Below are 21,685 nucleotides of genomic sequence, written 5' to 3' on the forward strand. Positions count from 1 at the left end.
TGCAAAGCTTTAAAGTAAAAAAATTCTGTTAGTGAGTGGGCAGCTTTGAATGAACCTTCATCTCAGTACTACTCATTAAGCAGTAAATAATTAAAATACTCTGGAAAAGACAGGTAAAATACAAGCAGCAATGTCAGTAATAGACATGAAAGGGAAGAGAGGGAAAAAGAATTTAAAAAAGCAAAGAAATAATTCATTTGAAGTTTTAATAAAGTTTCATTTGCAGTCTTGTTTAAAGATATATCAGACTTTAGGGAAGTAACCTAATTACATTTTTATTCTAAGTTCTATTCAAAGACCCTAGACTTTGAATCTTTAACACAGATCAAACATAGTATAAATTACTCATGGCTATCAATACTTTAAAATGATCTCTTCATTAAAGGCCATAATCATCTGGGCATGCACATAAAGCAAACAGCAACATTTGATACAAAAAAACATAAATAAAGAGCGTGATTCTTATAGATGTGTGTACATACATGGATTATGAGTTACACATTATATTCAAGTGCACTTAAAATGTTTTTTCAAAACTATTTCTCACAGTGTTCAAGATAAACAACAGCAACACTTTAATAAATTTAAAAATTATTTGAAATAGAACTTTACAATCACCAAATACCTACAAACAGAAATGAACAACATTTTTTATTTATTTTTTGCTGTATGTCACAAAACTTCTATGGTAAGCACAAAGTACAGAGATTAGAATTAGCAGTATAGCAGTGCAGTGAATATTTTGAAGAGCTTCTCATTACAAAGAAAGAAAACAGATTTGTCCCTAGGTGTTATATAAAAAATGAAATTCCCCACTCAAGAATTTGCAGGGGGAAGGTGTAGAGCGCTGGTGAAAGAGTTAAGGAGGTTTTTAACAAATGCGCTCATTTTTTTCCTAAGGTAAAGAATATTACTTCTTCCTAGTGTTTAATAATAAGCCTTGATTTAAATCAACTGAAGGAGAAGGATGAAGAAATTTTCACAGTAGGTTTTTTTCTGAAGTGAAAATAAGAACCCTACAGAACTTATCCTGAGTTTTCTTATTCAAAACATCTTCATTGCCTGCCAACACTTATTTAAAAAAAGAAAAAAATTAAGTAAACAAGGAATATTTTTTTAATCAATTCAACAGGTCTCTTTTTTTGCTTTCCAGTTGCATGTTCAGAAGCTTCTTTTAGACTTTCTTAACAGTATACTAATTTGAACTGAAAACATACGTAATTTCTAAAACAGTCATACAATTCAGTACATGCCAGTTAAATACTAGCAATGATCCCATAATAAAATATTATTCATATGGGAACGCCATCTGCACTTGAATGAGGATGAGCTCTATTATTTAATAAAGCTTTTAAATCTGCACTTCCCAGGAATCTATCTGGATTTATGGCTGCTTCTCTCTCTCACTGACTGACAGAGAAAAGCGTCATATCTGAAGGCTTTATTTCCTAGCAATTTGCTACTTCAACCTTTTAAATTATGCTCTACAATCAACTTTTTCCTGGCTAACTCATGTGCTCAATTCTTAAGCAATTGCACAATAAAATAACTCTGTGAAATACTGTAAATGCAGAATAACAAAAGTTTTGTTCAGTTCATTTGATGAAAAATATATGATGGAAATTATTAAAATGGATATGATTAAAGTCAATCAAATGTGATCATTTAGTCAAATGATTACAATCAAATTGGATATGCAGAATTCTATTTCCATGAACTACATGAATTTCAATATAAAAGTTGGCAATGGGTATACGAAGCCAAACACATAGGATTTGGACATGTGCATAAGTTTTCAGAACTGAACTATTTCTAAATTCCTTTTTGTGAAAGAGTTGTTGGAATAATCAATCACAACTAGGAATAAACCATGTATGTTAGCAATTTGGGAAGTGCAAACGGAGATCAATGGTATTTGATTACTATTTGATACGGTTTCTTACATAAAGAGAAATTAAAATAATCAGTTGAAACATCCTATGTTACTTCTATGAACAATGAACACTCCAAAAAACATTTTTAAGTTAGTCTACAAACACGTCTATGTGATCTTGTAGTCCCCCCTGCAGATTTGGTGTGAACTTGACCTTAATTTGGTAAAAAAAAATTGTACACCAAATTCTTTCCAGATTTTGGAAAATTATTAGTTTGAGGACAGAGATTGATCCAAACTAAACTGATAAAAAGATAGGCAGAAATCTGCTGTATATGTTCCAGAGGGCAGCCTACTTTTTGGCCAGTTGGCGGCCAAGCACTGGTCAATCAACAGTATGGTGACATATATCTTTCAATTTTATCACAGTACACAGTGAATTTTACCAAGGGCAGGTGTTATAGAAACAAAAAGCAAGTTTAGAGTAGACCACCCTGCATAAACATAGATCAAAGTGGTGATTTCTAACTCAAAGGATGTGTAGTCTAAATTTCTAGACCTGCCATTATTTTGTCCATTGTCCTTTTTTGACCGACATTCATTAAAAAAAAAATAAAAAAAATGTTGGTTTTCAGTGTACATTATAATAAAAATAAAAATAAAAAATGGAGAAAGAAGATTCTGAGAATAATGTTTCTCTCAAAAATCACAAACTTACCTGGCTATCATTTTAAAATAAAAAAGTTGCTTACAAAAAGAGAACTCTAACACAGATGCCTGGAAGGATGAAACCAAAAAGCCCTTTTTTAGATGAGTGGCTGTTTTGACTTTTATATCTGAAAAGAGAAATGGGATCAATTTTAGATTTCTCTTCTCCAGCATCAGACCTGCGCTTGTGAACACACCAGTATGGACTTCCAGATACTGGCTATGCTCATGATAGTGGAAACATAACATTAAATAGGTAGGCTGGGCAGTTTATCAAATGCAGTGATTGTAGAAGTTCTGCATTCCATGTGTCCCTACACAAGAAACTTATCACTTCACTAACAATGCCCCACTGGTTTATTTTATTTACCAGCTGTTTCTAATTTTGCAATCAGATTATAAAGATGCACTTTTCATTTCTGTTATACAACATAATGAGAATTTGCTGTTCAACTGCATTTGGCAGACTTCAATACAGATAAAGGTGTGCAGTTTTATTAATGTAGAAGAAAGCATGGAGATCACCCATCCCATAGCTGAATTTTATTCTGGATATTCTTAGGAATATACTAGCCAGAGACACTACATCATGATATAATTAATGTCACAAAATGGACTCAAAAAAAGCATAAGACATTTCATAAGATTTTTTTTTTAGTTTTGCCTTTAGTTAACTTTTTTAGTGCTTCACTTAGCAATATTAATATTCTTTTTATATATTTTTAAATCTGAATATAAATCATTTTGGCCTAAGGACAAACCAATTGAGGAAATTTCGCTTAAACTTGTATATTTCCTCTGAGTAGATCCTCATGAATGTATGCTGAATTTCTATCAATTATTTACACATTATATTTTTTAATTGAAAAACATTTGCCATAAACAATTCAAAATACAAAATAAACAATTACTTAGCAATGGATTAAGTATGACCTACTACGAACAAGAAAACAATCTGTTTAGACATTCTGTGTTCCAAAGAAAAAGATGCTAGGAATTCAAGACACTGTTACCCAAATATACCCAGTAATTAATGCTTAAACTTCAGAAGTTTGACTCAAATTTCATTTAAGCTCAATAGAAGTTTCCCACAGCTTTTACAACATCTTGATTAAACCTTCTATTTTCAATAGTGTGGTGAAATGATAGATAGAATCTTACTCCTTGGTCTTCGTCTAGATTGTGACAGTCCACAAGAATCTCGTTTTTTCCCCTTACAACAAATTAATTACATTTCTTTATCAATTCTCCTGTGTTAAGTAGGCCCTTCAATCAGAAAAGTCTATGTTAAGTTCTAATATTCAAAACAGGCTGCATTTTATCCTTGATTACAAAGAGAAAAATTACACCTGTCTCATAGATTAGATACAATATATTATTTTATGGGGAGGTGGGTGTAGCAGGAGATGAGAAGTATTCAACTCCAGCAAAACATTGCCCTGACTGGAAAGCAGCGGGAGCTTAGCATAGCTTATAATCAAGGCAGAACTAGATCAAGACGGAACACTTAAAAAAGCCCCTTCATTAATTTGTAGAATATGGTAGATATTTTAAATGTCTAAACTTATTTTAGAAAGGACCAAAGAGACCTTGATCAGGAATTCTTTAAGATTTGCAGTCTAAAACATATAAAGAAAGACAAAGTAAGGTCTATGGATTAGCTGAACGCTATAGGAATTAGCACTGAGATATCATCTAACAGCTTTGCATGCTGTGCCTTTCTTTTAGTAGTTCTGTCTGTCTTTAGTCTTCCTGATCTTTCAGTATTTCAGAAAAAGTACTACCTCCACTTTTGTTGATCCTTACGTGCTAGCAGAACATATATCTGATGACTAATTCAGTCACCACTGCACCAAGATTAACAGCATAATTTTCACACATCTCACAGTTCTTGTACCAGGGGATACGCAGTTTCTGGCGTGGCACTGATTTACATTTGGAATCTGTTGGAGCGGTTTTACTCATTGGACTCCACTGTGAAACTTACCACACTCTCTTAAAACTAGTGATTCAACTGCATTCCGAAAGATCTCCTCATACTTCAAAGAGCGGGTATGAGAAGGTGAGTCTATTCTAGTAAATGGTCTTACTCTTGAAATCAGCATGGCTGAGTGAAAGCTGCCTCTTAGGAAACTCTTGCAACACTCCTAACTGCCCGGCTGTGCCTATGAATAATTGTAGGGGAGGGAAGTTCAAAATGGCATGAGCTAAAAGCATGTGCTACAAGCAACCTTTTAGCAGTATCCTGTGCTCCTGTGCCCATAGACTACTCCGGTAAACTGTTTGATTTATTAATACAGGAAATGACCTGTGATCTCTGAATGACTACTTTCACTGGTAAAGTCTGAAGAGCAAGTGTCGAAACCCATGCACCATTTGAGGATGGGAGGATAGATACTTATAATAAGAACATAGAAGTAATTTTTCTTTGTTTCCTCCAGAATTCTGGATTCTTCCTACTCCACTTTCTCACAGAGTATATACCCCTAATTAACCTCTTTGCAAAGGTGTGCTTTGAAGAAAGAGCACTTATGCGTCTGTATTAGAAAAGCACCATCAGATATGCTCATTAGTTATCTTCAAGTTTGTCTCACAAAGGCAGAATTGCTTGACACTAAGATTGGTATCTGAACTACTGGCTTTGAAGAACAGGCTATGTACATACATACATACACATTGGTATGCATCTATGTACACTGAAATACACAAACACTTGCAGCAGCCTCGATGGCTGCTTTTAAAACAAGCACTTGTTCAGATGTCTGTTTTCATTATGTTTTTAAATATAGACACATTCCAATTTCGTTACAAAATATTTGAATACCTCCTATGAGTATAAATACCTTGTTTCCTTTGGGTTGCATTTGTTAATCATGTAAATTGTCTGAAACTTTTGAAAGCACGTATTGAAGTTCTGCATCATTTCATACATGATAGAGTAATCATTTAATACAAAACAGAAAACACTCAAATATTGTAATGATGAGTACTGGTGATATAAGAATGCATGTGAATAAGTCATGATATTTATCAATACACTTACTCTGTGTTTCTTCTGTAAGACACAACAGTGAAAAACTGTAGTAAATGCAGTCTGTAATTAACCTAGCAGAATTTACGCTAATATGACAGAACTAACACAGTTGGGTCCTCAGACTATAATAATCTTATTCTCTGTTACGTGGAAAAAAAGAAACAGTGATAATGATTTTGCTTATTACTTCTAAAAACACATTCAGAACAGACGAATATATATATATATAATTTATTTTGCTTAACTGAGATTCTGCTACAATGCCTATTTGAATGACAAATAATGCTGGATCTAATGAGACAAAACATACGAATATGAATTGCCTCTTCAATGCGTATGAAGTGACATCATGATGTTTAATTGCTATATGAGAAAATGACTAGTAACCAAAGTAATAAAACAATGAAATATCAGCTCCCTGAGGAAAGACAAACTGCGGGGTGAGTACAGCTGATTGAATAGTATCATAACACGAACTCTTCTACAAGAGTCTCTCATTTCAGTAGCTCATAAACAGAGAGAATTTACTCTACAACTGCAGTTTTTTAAAGAAGTAAAAATCTCATTCTGCAAAGAACAACCACTGAAATAAAATGTGCTCTAAAGACAGTTTCCCATTTGTATCTGTAGCAGATTACTCAGGTATTACTGTTTTTATACTTTCAAGCATACCTGCATAGCTTCCTTTCCCAAGTAATAAAAGCAGACATTCATGTGTTCATGCTTTCAGATATAAATATCCTGTACCAGTTCCCTCACCCAACTGTGTCAGACTAACATCTCATTCTTTTAAAATTTTCCTATTTTCACAACTGCAGTATTAATAAATACAGTTAATATAGATATGATGAATTAAATCAGTTGAAAATATCATGAAAATATTAGGCATCATTCACACAGATATATACACACAAACAAGCATTCTCATAGGCTTTCAATACTTATAAATATCTAAAGTATACAGAAGCCACATTTATGTGTACACATAGACATTCCTGTATACATATATTCAGGTATACATACACCTCTACACATGTATCTGTTCTTATATATATCCCCGTAGATAGCAGGCATCTGACTCATTCAGTTCACAGTCAAATCAGATTACAACACTATAAATAACTGAAGAAAAAAAAAAAAGACATAATTTACAAGCAATATCTATTCGTTTTAATATAAAAAGCAATGTGTTCAGAATTTTACTTCTAACACCATTAATACTCATGTAATTTTATTCAATCCTGTACAAACCCCAACTCAGCATCTGCTCTCACACTTTTTCAGCAGTCCAAACTTAAGATTTAATTTTTCACTCTTCAAAAAATATGAAGTGCAAGGAAAACATCTGCTGTCTTTTTCTCTGTGATTCCTCAAAGCAAATTCTATGCCTACTCTATGCTTCTTCATTTTTTTTTTCACCTGTCTCTATGGAAATAAAATATTTGCAAAAGACAGACCCTACAGGTTCACTGGAGCTTTACCTCACCCAGTGAAGAATGCAACTCGTTTTCTTCCCCCTTACCACTATTAATATGAAGCCTCTCTTCTGGAAGTTTCTAATATTTTACAGCAGGAAAATGAAATTTCTCCTCCACTGAACATCTCAAAGTGTATTGCATAACTTTACTTATTATGCTTTTGCAATGGAACTGAAGGCTTAAAGATATTTAAGTATTCAACAACTTTTGCTTAACACACCATATAAGTAGGAAATAATGAAAAAAATGCTGGCAGTGTGTGCCAGTCACAATCAGTATGATTCTTTGAAGATAGATAGGAATGTTTGCTTTTATGTTTCTTCTTAAAATTTTATTTTTCAGTAACTGGAGGATAGGATTAAAAGGTTACCAATAAATCCAGCAACTTCAATCATTTTATTCTATTGAGGATCAGATAACCTAATTAAGCATTTTTCACTCAAAATGAAAATGACTTGGTCACGACTGGCTGGGTTTTAAGCAAGTGTTATCTGCTGGGATGCCAGATTCCTGGAATAAAGCTGGAATAAATAATCAAACAGAGTATTCCCAAAATTTTAGTAAAAAAAGCCACCATGAAAATGTACAATAATCAAAACCAATACACGAAGAGTGAATGTCAACAGAGCAAACTTCTATTTAAGTTAGTGAAGTTTTTCTCACTGTCATAACTTGCTTGTAAAGCATTAAGAAAGCACAGTTCACCTGTAATTATTGTTAGGTGAGGACAAATTGGTTGGGAGGTCCTACGTAAACAGTAGTTATCACTAGTTCTGTGTAAGAATAAAACATCATACTCGAAAATACAAATACTCATTACAATAGCAATATTTGTAAGAAAAGAAATGCTATTTTGTCTGTTACTGGAGCATGAATTCAAATTTTAAAACTCAGTTGAGTTCTGGTTGTGGCAGGCAAAAAAAAGATTACAGGTTCAGAAGAAAACAGTGCGAATGACACAAGAAAATACTGAGTAAGGTGGGATTCTTTAGCTTTAAGGGAAAATGGGGAAAAAAGTCATGACAAAGGCTTTCCTACAACAAAAAAAAAGGTTGCAGAGTTCATGTATCATGTCCAGGCTTTTGCTGGAAAATGAGGCCATTGTTCAAAATGTAACCATTTTGTCAGGTTTTATTTTTATTTTTCTATCAAGTTAACAGAATTGCCTTATTTTCACACAACATTTCAGTTTCTGTTAATCTTTTCTTTTCTTTTTTTTTTTTTTTTTTCCTGAGAAAAGCCATTTTAGCTGAGAAGTCAACCATAAAGTTTTTTCAGAGTTGGAATATTTTCAATCCACAAGGCAAAACTTATAAACAAGAACATTATGGCCATGTAAGTCACATATTTGAATAAGTGGTTAGCAGTTCAGTGCACTCAGGAACTAGTACTGGAAGATTTTATTCAGTTACTTGGGGCTCACTCACTGATTTTCTTCCCACAAAATGAGAAGATTTGATAGAAATGTAGGAAAATCTTTCTCATGTATATCCTGCTGTACACAACCAAAGCTGTCTGCCACCAAAGGTAATCTATTTTTTAAAAAGCATGTAAAATAAGGTAAACAGTTACATCAATTAATATCTAATATTATATATACACACACTATATATAGGACTGAGACACATGGGGAAATGGAGTTTAAGGGGAAGCAAACAACACTATGGCAATGATTTGTGGTCTGAAGCAGCATTATCAGTCTCCTGACCAAAACAAGCAAAAAGATAAAAGGTTGAACAAAAAGAACCTTTGTGGAAAAATAATGCTTCCTTTAAACTTACATTTTGCTTTGCAACTGGCTGTAGATGGAAAGTAAGCAAAGGAAACAGGTCTATGAATAATTATAGACTTTACTGTCCCTGTATTTGCTACTCCAGAAACTACAATTGCAACAGCTTTGAAACTTCTTATATATTATGGTTGCAAACAAATTTACACTGAGATTAAGTGCCCTTTAACAAAATATCAATTACAAAATATGATTGTCTCAATGCTGATACAATGTAACATTATGATCACAGCGACTCACCTTGTTCCTCATTGATAAGGCCCATACATGCATGTGCTTGCGCTTGTCTTTTCCCACCATCAGTTTTTATTAGTTGAGCAGTGTTAAAGCATTGTTCATAAAAGTAATTCCTTAACTGTTTCTCCTCAGAGTCATTGAAGCAGTAGGCCACGTTAAGCTGGTTATCATAAACTTCCTCAGAGCGCCCTTTAAAAACAAATAATAGTGAAAATGCAAATTTTCATCAGCTTTCACAAATCTTACAGCCATATAATGAAAATGAAGGGCTATTAATTTACCCAGAAGTCAAACACTACCAAGTTCTCCTACATATTCAAGGAAATGTAAGGAGAAAATGATAACGTACAAAATTAGGCATAAATGATAACTTGATCTATATAAACTACAACAATTTGCTATTATTTTTGTATACAAAACCCAAACTTCAATCAGTAAAACATAACCTGTATAAGACATCGACAAGTTGAAAGACAGAAGCAGAGTGAGCAAAAAACCTCACACATTCAGTCTCTACTGGAGAAGTATTTGAACCAGTGAGACCTCAAAGACACTGGGAGCTTTCAAAATAGATCTAAGGTAGCGACTTATGATGGAGACAAAGAACCAAAGAGAACACCCTGCAAGCACTACCTATTAATTTTATACCATTTAAAACATTTAAAGTAACGCTAACAAGAAATGCTTTCAGTTTTCCATCTACATTATTGTTTTTAATACCTTAGCACTCTTACATACTAAGGATCAATTGAAATTTTAACTTTTGGCATGAAAAAGTCCACCAAGGTATTCAGCTCAGCAGGGAAGCAGGGGGGCTTAAAGTCCTAGATCTCCTTTAGGATCTGAAGAAAAAACATATTCAGTTGGCACTCTGTATGTCTCATCAGCTAGCTAAATGAATACACACTATTTCTAATATTTATAAAAACACTGCAAATCCCAATTCTAAGTAGCATTATGAAATGCATTATTCACAATTTAAAATTACTGAATGAGATCGTCTATGTAAATTACCTCTGTCACAAGAGTACATTAAAAAAAGAACATGCACAAAAACACAGGAGGTTATTCAAAAACGCTATTAATTTGGATTAGAGATCTAAAACTCACCTAACTACTCGTCATATTGCTTCTCTCTAGGGTTGTTTGAAAAATATATTTCCTACACGATGACAAAGAATCTATGAGATAACAAAGTGTACCAAGAAGCTATAGATTTCATAGCTAAATTTACTACTGGCAAAACTAAATTAATTTTATTTCCAAACTCTGCTTATGCTAGTTGAGAATACAAATAATTATGATTTCCTACTGTGTGGCCGTGAAATGAGAATAAGCCAAATAGTATGCTCTTAAAACAATTTTCATGTGTTTGGGTAGAGAAGGAGTTAAGAACTGAAGTGCTGCAGCAGATAAAAGAATGTTTGGATAAGCTAGATGTGTGAACAATACTACTCTGCTTTCAGGAGTTCTGCAATTTCTAAGCTTTGCTCAACAAAGGACAGAAAAGAGAAAAGAAAGGAAAAAAAAGCTCTCTTACACACGATATGGAACAACACAGAAATCAACACAGAAAAAGGCATATAATTTCAACACAGCCCTCACTCAAAGCTCAGATCTTTTCTAAGTATTTTAGAACTGTGATACTGTATCAAAATACTTCAATTAAAGAATGCCATTAAATTTCCTTCCTTTCTTCCTTTCTTCCCCTCTTTCTCTCTTTCCTTTTTTAATCTATGAGAAGACTTGGGAAAATCCAACTTCCAAAAGGGACTAATTTCTGACTGTAAATCCTCTCATTTGTGAGTCACTAGCACTGTTTAGAACAAAGAGCAGTAATTACTCAAAAAAGTACTTTGCTTGCACCTCTAAACCACACATCTCCACTCCAATAGGTTCTGTCTCAACATTTTGAATTATACATATTCTAAGAGAAAGTAATATAAATCCCTCATTAGTCCGCCCAATACAACCAATTCAGATATAGCCACTGTTTATCTAGGCAGTATCAAGCAGATACTGCTTGGCTATTATTTATTTCAGCCCAACTTAAACATCTGTTGTGGCATAAAAGAACACTTTTGAAGATTATCTCAAAAATGTAGAAAGCAGAGGTTCCCACCATGATTACAAGCAATGAATCGAATAACCACTTAAAAACAGGAATATGAAAACTAAATTTGATCAATAACTGAATCTAAGGTAATAATACACATTAGGTGCTGTTTACAGCTGAGTGAACATGAACTTAGAAGTTAGAAGATATATGCAAATAGTTACAATAAGACAGTGAGAGGAACGAGAATGGGATTGTCATTGGGGAAGAACACTAAACACAGATTTGTTGCCTTTGAAATATTTGCTACAAAGTATCAAGGCACTAATGCTACATAAAATTATGCAGATAACTTCTGGTAGTGCCCTACAAATCTCAAGAGATGGTACCGACCTGAGGCGGGCTATTGCTACTGCCACGGCTTTGATTGAATGAACTGTAATGTGACCCTCCGATGACTATCCTGCTGGGGAATAACAATGAGAAGTGCACAAAGACAACCATTTCTCTGTAATAGTCTTGGACAGTGGCTAACCAGGTATGCTGGTGTCACAATAAAATAAAGCCCAAAGATAGATGTTTAAAACCCATGTTCTCTTTGGGATTCAAAGTCTCTCTGATTTACAAATCAAGAAATTCATTGATATTGTTCTGACAGAGGTATAGCCAGCATGTCAGACTTAGTGAAAGTGAACTTTCATCTCCTCAGGAGAAGAAAAATATTAGAATAGATAAACACAATCTTCTATAAAGTCTCCCATAGGTACTTCGGTCATTAAAGTTTTGACCGTTCTGATTTTGTACAGTAAATTCTCTACATCTGTTAATAGAATACATCTGGAAAAATCTTTATGTATCTTCCATTGATATATTAAAAAATTATATATACATACATATAAAATACCACCTATCACAGAGAGAATGACACCACTGGAACATGATACCAAATGAATAGAAATAAAAGTCAGACACACGCAATTGTGAAGCAGTACCTGCAAGACAAATTCTTGTTTTAAAACGAGAAAAATAAAAGAAAGCATAGAGATAAAAGTTCAAATGCTGATCCTAGTAATATTTCAAAAATTACTTTTACTCCAAAACCAATGGAAGCTGAACTCAGATTTCCTAGAATATTTAGGATACAGGATTGAAATAATGCTGCAAAGATGAGCAGAATGGCTACCCAAAATGGCAGCTAAGCAAAATAAACAGAACTCGATGGAGCAGATGATAGTGAAGCTTGATACTCTATGGTTGAAATGGGACTGGGAACATATCTTATGTGCAGTTATGCAATGCAACTTTTTTTTTAATGCCAAATTAACAAATTTAAAGCAGTATTATTTCATATGAATTCTGTTCACTTAAGCATTTGTTTTGCTTTTTTTCCTTAGTTTTTAATAAATAAGAATTGTTATGTTATATTGTAGTAGTTATTTTGCACTTTCAAAAATGTTTTTACAACAAAATATAAAACACAGAAAATTGGCATCTTTTGTTTTATTTGATTTGGACTTTTCAAAATATTTTACTTTCATCATCCTTTACTGTGGAAAAATGGGTATGTACTTAAGGAAAGTATTTCTATCAAATTTTTACTAAGGCCTTTTTGTTAAACAGATATAAAAAAAATCCCTTTCACTTGAGTTTAAGCATAACACCCCATATGTTACGCACGGATAGGGTTTCCTGCTCTCAGGAATCTCTTCATGTGCATCTCAACAGCCATGTAGACTCTCTCCTTGTTATGCTAAAGCCATAGTCCTTGGACCAGTCCACTGAGTAAAACATCAGTTTGTACTTGGACTGTTATCAGGAACATTTGGCAAGCAAAGGTATGCATGGAGCAGAGAGTAATTCAGGTTTGTGGCCTGCACACTGGTGTTCAGCTATTCATCAACTGAATAGTGCAGTGCTCAGGGATAGAGAGGTGGAGGCTGGGTATGCCAATCCCAACTGACTTAGGAGTTAAGTACTACTGCTGCCACGGCTGTATCATCTGCTTGTTGACAGAATGTAGTAAAAGAAAGGAAAAGAAGTACTATAGTGACTTTTAGAGAGGAGATGAAAACAACTTCATGAAGATATCCTGGCTCAGTGTTTTCCCTGAAGAAGAAAAAACACTGTTCTTGTTAACGGAAAACAAAACTTGCACTTCAGAAACTCACCTTTAAAATACAGGTATCAGAAAGAAAATTTTCAACATCTATCTCTGTCCAAATATTTTCTACTGAAGGGACTACCAGTCAGTCCTTTGTTCCTGCCAGGCAAAGGCCATGTGGAAACTTTTCAACAGCTGGTAACACTCATCTTCCAGTTCAGTTACTTGTTTTTAGCAAGTATGGCTGAATTATAGCTGACCACTCATCCTTGAAGACATATCAAGGAGTGCCTTAAGATCACTGGAGTCACTAGGAGTCATTTTTTATGTCAGAATGAGACACCATTAGTACTGGAAGTTTCATTTTTCTCTTGTCTGAGAGATCAATATGGGGACTGAGTAGCAAGAAGACAGCTGATGTCATGAACAGTTCACATTCAGAAACATCCAGGATGAAGGCTGTTGAGCCAATACGGAGCATCAACAGCAAAAGAATGATGCTTCAGTCAGTTTATTTTTACCTCAATTCATACACAGCAAAGAATCAGTCCCATCTGCTTGCTCAGGACAACCATGCCTTTACACTTGCAGATAGGAACTTTTTTCCAAAAATCTTAGCCATAAGCTGTACTCACTGAGCTAATATACACAAATGCAAATGAACAAAGGGCACCATGGAGTAGCATGGACACAATCAAATTGCATGCACAGCTTCCATTTCATAGATATTAGGCAGCAGGGCAAACAGGGTGAACACCTTCCCTCCATCACTAAGTACATAAACAGAATATATTCAAAGTACAATCTATGCAAAGGTGCTAAGAAATTATCTGGATATACATTGCCATATATGGATAAAGTTCTCTAGTAATAGTAACATAAGGCAACTCAACTGGTCATTTGTGACACCAATGGGGGGTTCCAAGCCAACAAAATAAAAACATACTACTTCAATTAGAGGCATTGAGGACAATTTATAACATAGAAATGCAACTTCCGTTGAAGTCAGCTAGCATCATTCCAGGGAAGAATCCTTTTACTTTTAAAAGATAATAATAATAAATTATAGCTAGTCACTCCACTGTTCTCTAGCAACTACTACATTTTTTTTCCTGTGAACAGCATAAAGTAGAGGACAAGCCTGCTTCAGAAAACAAAAGCATTCCTTTGCCCATTCCCTCAAAACCAAACCAAAATTACCTTCTCCTAGAAAATATTAAAGGAACTTTTGGTATCTTTAGCTTTTCCTTCTTTCTTTTTTTCTTTCCCCTCCAACATCACATGGGTAATAAGTTTATCACATTCTTTTCTAACCCAGCCTGAGGCATAAGTGAAATCTTATAGAAAAGTTTGTCCCTGTAAAATGCTAAATTCTGTTTTCGACCTTCAGTACTCAAACATAGAAAGATTTTCTAGTATTAACGCACCAAATGTTCTCATCGAATGTGATTCATGCTTCTTCATGTAGTTTATGAAGAACCTTTTGCAGCGAGAACAAATACTAATTCAGAATGACAAAAGTTTGTTCTGTACTGAAGTGAGGAAAAAAGAGCTAAGTTAGCACTTCCTTCTAATCCTTTGTCTCTGATATTCTCTAGAACAAGGGTCAGCAGCCTGTAGCACATACACAGATTTAGCATTTGGCATATCACAAAGGTTGCACAGGGTCTAAGAAAAGCAACAGCTTCTGGGTCACAATGCCGACTCTCCACCAGCTGCCCCAGTGATCAGCTAACAAGCTGTGTCTTGCCCCTTGGAAAGCATGTTCACACTGAATATTAGCTCAATGCACTGGCTCTGACACAGGGAACAGAGTCACCTGCTACTACAATGCCTGTTACTGACTGACACATTGCAGCTTCTGAACAGTGGGACCTCCCCTGGTTTTGCTCCCCTGCTCCAGCAAAGTAAAGTCAATGGCTGAGAGGTATCTTCCTTTAAGAATTCTTGAGTTGTACCTTGACTGGCGTTGTCTGTAAGGAGAATGCAACACAGGTAACCAACCACTCTAGCAAGCACTGATCGTAGGCTCTTTGTGGTTTACATTACAGCACAGGTTTGGATTCAAACCTCCATTCAATAAGCAATTCAGATGTCATCCAAGGAGCTGACCTCCCTCTGAAATACCAGATTGATGCTTTTTGGTACAATCCGTGCACTGTCATTCTTCTTGTAGGCTCAGTGCTAACCAACTTACAAAACTGGAGCTATACAATAATTTGAGGAGATGATTCAAAGAAGTGGCTTCACCCAATGAGCATAGAGATCCAAAAACCATTTTAAAACAATAAGACAGACTGTAGCGGCCAACTAACAATTTAAAGAATCAGTTATACTCTTACGGTAAAATGCATGCAAAGAACACATTAAAGCTACTTTAAGTATTTTTGTCTGAGAAACAGCAACATCCATCATTATAATAAGCTGTTCTCCCAGGCATACATTAATCTGGGTGTTAAAAAATTCCGAAAGGTAAGCAAAGGACTTGGGCATTTTTCCTTTGTTACTACTTTTCCCTGTGACTCACCCAAACACACAAAGATAAAGAGCCAAATTTTATCTAGGGTCTTAGACAGACAAAATGGACAAAATTAACCCTATTTAGCTGTGCCTATGTAGGGTATGAACATCATTTGTTCTAAGGATGTCAGCAGCCAAAGATTTTCAGTTGGCAGTCCTCACTGTCAGTCTGGAATGGGACTATGATTTCCAACACTTCCTCTTGCTAACACACAGAACAGTGCTGAGTGCGTACTAAGGAGCTATGTCTCTTCAAAAGGATTGCAACATCAACCCCAAGGACAATTATACCTTTTGGTGAAATTAGTCTGGCAACAGGGTGTTGAATTCAACAGCCTCAAGATATATATTTTTCTTATTGAAAAAGACAACATTTATCAAGGTATACAGCATTATCATGTTATACAACAAAAGCTAAGCTGTGTAGATTACTTTGGCACATATCCTGTGTTCTTCTTTAAAACACCCGAAAAGTATACTTATTTATACTAATTTAAATAGGTAAATCATCTTTTTACTTTTAAACTACTGATATCAAAACTAGTAGGAAGAAAGACTAGTGCATGATAATGAATCAAGTTCAAAGAATAATTGGAACCAACTCTATTCTGGAGTCCAAAACATTTACATTGCTCGCATCAAGGAAGACCAAAGAGGAATGCAGTCAACAAGTATCACCAATATTTCTGCCAGATATTTTCCTTTTTTTTTTTTTTTTGAGAAGATGCAGGGATTACTGTTAACTTTTTGTTTTTAAATACTTGTAAGTATTCAAATGCAATGGCAATGAGATAAAGTTAGAAAAACAGATTTTGCAAGCAGTATAATACCAGTTAAAAAGAAGGACTACTGTATGATTCAAAGTTCCATTGAAATGTTCCACTAGAAACGAGAACGGAGAGAATGCTCACTGGTGTATCTGAAGGTAAATGGTTTGTATAAAAAAACACTGTTAAATAAACAATTATGATTTTCAAATATAGAATTAATGAAATTAATTGCTCTTTGATATTAGCCCCCACATCATAATGGACTGCTTTGATTAATTCTAAGCAAACAATTTACTTGCAACATTGTAGCATCAATAATTACAATCAATCAGGGAAAGAAAACATTAACATATTCCACCAATAAGTATGGAAAATGGATGAATGAATGCCTAACTTTCTCTCTGCACTAACAGCTCTAAAATGCTGAACTTACGAGCAGCAGATCTAATTGAAATTCACCATGAGACAGCTACACTCTGTGGCACAAAAATATCAGGTGAAAAAACTAAACAACAAATGGGAAAACTTTTTACTAAGATAAGCTATGTTTCATTTTTGTCTTGCCACTTCCAGTTCAAAAACAATCCTCCTGTGAAGTTTAAATTAATCAAAAAATTACAAGTCATTAAGTTTTTTGTCATACTTGCTAACTCTTTTTCACCACAACTGTAGCTTGGGATGCTACATCTGAGACAGGTAAATTTTCAGCTAGTATAATGTTTGTGACATCAGCTACACTGCAGAAGTCTCACACCTCACTACCACAAATATTACTTCAAGCATTTTAAGCCATCTTTGGCTTGAATTATGGTGGCTGAAGAGCAAACACAGCAGGTCAGCTGCTGTTGCGACTGCTACGCTGCAGCAAATTCCAGCTGAAGGATGAACTGAACTGCGGTACAGTTTTAAAATGTTTTCAACTGAAATTGTCATAAGATCATAAGCCAGAGCTCCGAGCAATTTGATTAGAATCAGAGAGAAACTGGATTAGTGGAACTCCTGAATTAGTATTTGATGAGCTGTGTAATTCATACGTTACATTTGCAGCACTACCAGCTGTAACATCTGCAGTATGAATCAAAATCCATCCCCTCACGTGCCATAGCTCTGGTCTCACATGAAATGCAGATTTGTGCCAAGCTTTATACTGAAACTGGTGAAAAATCAGAACTCTCACCATTCCACAATAAAAGAATTCATTAATGATTTGCTGCTTAAACATTTGTCAGCTCTGTTGGCAGTTTCTCATTACTTAGCTTTCATTTTAACCAACTTCAACAGGTAAAATTTGGAGATACTCCCTTCCAGAGGCAAGACTCCATCAGTCAGTCAATTGGCAGCATCCTGTCTCTCATGGAACCCAGCACGCAATGAATGCCAAATTCACTGAGAGAAAGGCCTCTGCCTTTCACTGGGCAGAACCTGAATTTACTTCTCTGGGAGGATACTTGCCAACTCTATTGGCACGTACCAGTTGGTAAAACTAGAGAAAATCTTGCACAGAAGGAAAGCAAAGTACTTTCCCCTCAAGCAGCTTCAGGAAGCATGCTCATCCAGATATTCCATATCCAGTACTTTTGAACACTAGCATAGAGGCAGAATGCTTACGTATATCAGGCTAGTCTCAGTGTAAAATTGCTCTTTCATACTCCTGCAAACTACAGAGGTGCCTGTTCCGGTTTTAGTCATACTCAGAAAAATCTGAAGATACCTTTCCATCATGGACCAGTTAGACTTCCTGTCTAGGATTACAGCCAATTAAATAAACACATGTTTTGGCTTTAAAGTAAGCATAAACATTTTAAATGAACAGGTTTTTTTTTAGTGCTGAAAGTTTTTGTTATTGCTGTTCCCTTTTAAAATGAAGTGTTCTAAGTTTCAATAGGAAAGCTTGGGTTTCAAACTCTCAAGCTTTATTTTAGGTTTTTCTCTTTGTAATGATGAAAATACAACTTGAAACAAGCCAGATACAAAGAAATCAGATCTGCTGTGAGACAGGATTGTAGTTTTACCTTCTTCCTTCCCTCCAATTATTCGAAAGGAGAAAGACAAAGTAAGTTACATCACTATTTATAGTAAAACAAAATGATAAAGAAGAGCACTTAGTAAACAGTAGGCAATAGAGAAAATACAGTAATTTGGAGTTACGTCTTCACTAATATCTGGTAATTCACAGGTGACATGTTACAGCTATGTGATGTATTTTATTTGACACATTCACAGTCTTTTTAAGGTCAGTCACAAATCCAAACAGTTAGCAGACAGAGTATTTAATAAAATCAAATTTATGCAACTACTATTGTGAGAAGCAGCATTTCACCTATTAATTTTTTTCTAACACAAAACCGGCTAATCAAATCAGTACAGAAAGAAAAACAATAAATAATGAAGTTACGAGAAAATGTTTGAGATGTTATCAAAGCTATAAATATACAAAACATTTCTGATGATATTATAACGCACTCCACACGGTTTTACCTTTTTTTTTTTTCCCCTCTCCCGATATCTGCAGCTCCTAATCATTTATTCTATAAATACAGCTTAGTTGACTAAGGCTGAAATGTGCTAAGATGCAGTAACGTTTCAAATTCATACATGAAACAATTTGGAAGCTTCCCCCAGGCATTCGTGGCTGCGGCTCCCGCTGCTCTGCTACCCACAATCCCCCCATTTACCTGCTCGCTGGGCTGCCTCAGCCCTGGTCAGGAAGTGGTAAAGCTGATCCAGCTTATCAGGCTGCTCCTCCAGGGACTGCCGCTGCCATATGGCTGACCCAGGCCCTGCAGCCTCCCTCAAGGCATTCCACTTGTGTATCAGAGTGAAGAGCTCGGAGAAGGACTTGTGATAACCCTGTCGCAGCATGTCTATGCAGATGTTCTCCTTGTATGAATTCCTGTTACTGGGAATAAGAAAGACGGATTTTAAGCCTTTAAACCCAAATTCTCTTCTCCACCTTACCAAATAAGTAGGGATATTAAAACAGCTTTCAAGACCAGACCTCTGCAGATCACCAGCAGGGAACGGTTTTTTCTTTCCTCCTCTCAAAAAGCATTCTGCCAAAACACAATTACAAATATCCCCCCCTAGGGAAGTGAACGTGGCAGTATTAAATAAATACCCAAATATACTTTGCAAACATGCTCAAAATGTACTGGTACCCTTTAGCTGGTACTGGTAAAAATAAAAATAAAAATAAAAAATTAAAAGGCTGACTGATGGGAAAAATACATGTTTACATTAGTTTATGAAAACACAATAAACTCGTAGTTTGCTTTAAAACAGCGCACAGGGAAAAATGAAGCACATTCCACATGTCAAAAAAAAAAAAAAAAGTATGTTAAATAGTTTTGCTGTAGGATATAATGTCTTGGTTTAAAATGTCAAACAAATGCTATGCCAGAAACACAATCATTAGATATTATTTTGCTTCTCTTTAGCGTAGAATTTCGGCTGGGACTGGTTTACTCCCTAATTTTAAAATCAAAGGATGCAATGATGAATTTATATCCAAGTTATCCCATTCATAAATTCTGATAAAATATACATATCAAAAAATTGCATAATGAAATAGTCTCAAGAGGTAATACGTCTTTTTAGGTATTATTTATGGAAATAATCCAAACATTTCTTTTATGTGGCATGAAACAATTATTGTGTCCCATCCTGGAGAAAGCTATGAGTCCAATGGGACCACCTGCATCACTGAAGTACAGATCTAAATGTCTGCAGAAGTAGGTCTCCAGTTTGAGAAAACAAATCCTTGTCCCAGTGAAATGAAAGGGGCCTAGATATGGTAATTTTATTTTGCAGATTCCATTCAAGTTTTCAATATGTTTCTAAAATTATCTTTTTAGATGAGATTCCATTTAAGTACAAATTCTCAGCGGCTATAAAATAAATATGGAATTTTGAAAACCGAGATTTACAGAGTATGCAAGAAAATCAGATGATCTCACACTGAACAATAGCCCAATGAGACCAATTGTCCTAGCCTACAAAGAGCTACTGTAGCTTTTTTAATGGAATTTATATAAAAATGTCTTAACTAGATCTCAATAAAGTAAATGGTAACATGAGGCATGATAAGTAAATACTCTGCATTATTTCATGTTTAGTACCATTAAAATAAATCTATTAATTACTATGTAGATTCACATAAATCTGGCATATGTATTTCTTACATTTCTGTAGCAGAACTTAAAACAAAAACATTACACAACTCTAAAAGATACGTGAGGACTTAAACTACAGTTCTGAATTTGTGTGTATGTTTTGTTAAGATTGAAAACACATACTATTCACACATATAAAAGAAAACACATAACTGTCCCTTACCAGAAAACATTTGCAACGTTTTTCTTCAAAAACTGAGAAGAGAAATATCTAAACATTTACACTTCTGTGTGCCAAAACATTTCTGGTACATCCCACGTTCACAGTTTGCAGCCTCAAGATACTGCGTAGTTGTTATATTCACACAGTGCAATTTATTTTTTACCTGGTATATGTAAGATTTATTCTTTTTTAATTTCTTTCTAACCAATTAAAGAAATGAAGACGACTTCTAGGTAAAAAATTTCCACCACCTTTCAAAGGATGAGAACTGAATCCTTCAGTAATAGGATTTCACAACAATGGAATAAAGACTGTATAGCAGACATACATCTGCATATCTGTATTTATCTACATACTGTGGTCTGTATATTATATATGTGTGCATGTCTTATATGATTGTATTTGTTAGAAGTAAAGAAGTAATAAGCTGCTGAAACATATTAATAGTAACTAAATAAAATATTGGTCTTCTCATTTTTAGCACTTAATACCCAGTACCAATATTTGAATCAATAGAAAATCTGTGCATTTTACCTGATATCAAAGCACATTTTCTGTAAAAGACAGTGTTATTACCAAATGAACAGGGGAAAACAAACAAAAATGCTGGAAAATAAGTCTGTCCTAAAAATTAGTTTTACTATTCTTTTAATACAAGCCCACTCCAATTAATAAAGAGACAGATAGCGGTTAAGATGTCAAATGTATGGAATGCTTTTATTCTTAAATAAAGAGGACTGGATTGGCGACATACAAGCAATGAGACTACCTACTACTGTATAAC

At 34.7% G+C, this 21,685-nt stretch overlaps 1 protein-coding gene across 13 annotated transcripts in view; it reads right to left on the reverse strand.

Annotated features, from left to right (window-relative positions):
- Positions 1-21,685, reverse strand: part of TTC29 (tetratricopeptide repeat domain 29) — a 317,361-nt gene that overhangs the window by 81,721 nt on the left and 213,955 nt on the right. For all 13 annotated transcript variants that reach the window (XM_085222176.1, XM_085222178.1, XM_085222186.1 and 10 more), the window contains 2 exons: positions 19,242-19,465; positions 9,123-9,308 (listed from right to left, as the gene is read on the reverse strand). In XM_085222176.1, the coding sequence (XP_085078302.1) occupies positions 9,123-9,308; positions 19,242-19,465 (410 nt within the window). The remainder of the gene's footprint in view (positions 1-9,122; positions 9,309-19,241; positions 19,466-21,685) is intronic.

The sequence above is a fragment of the Meleagris gallopavo genome, chromosome 4 (genome assembly GCF_905368555.1).
Source record: "Meleagris gallopavo chromosome 4, MGAL_WU_HG_1.1, whole genome shotgun sequence".
NCBI lineage: Eukaryota > Metazoa > Chordata > Aves > Galliformes > Phasianidae > Meleagris > Meleagris gallopavo.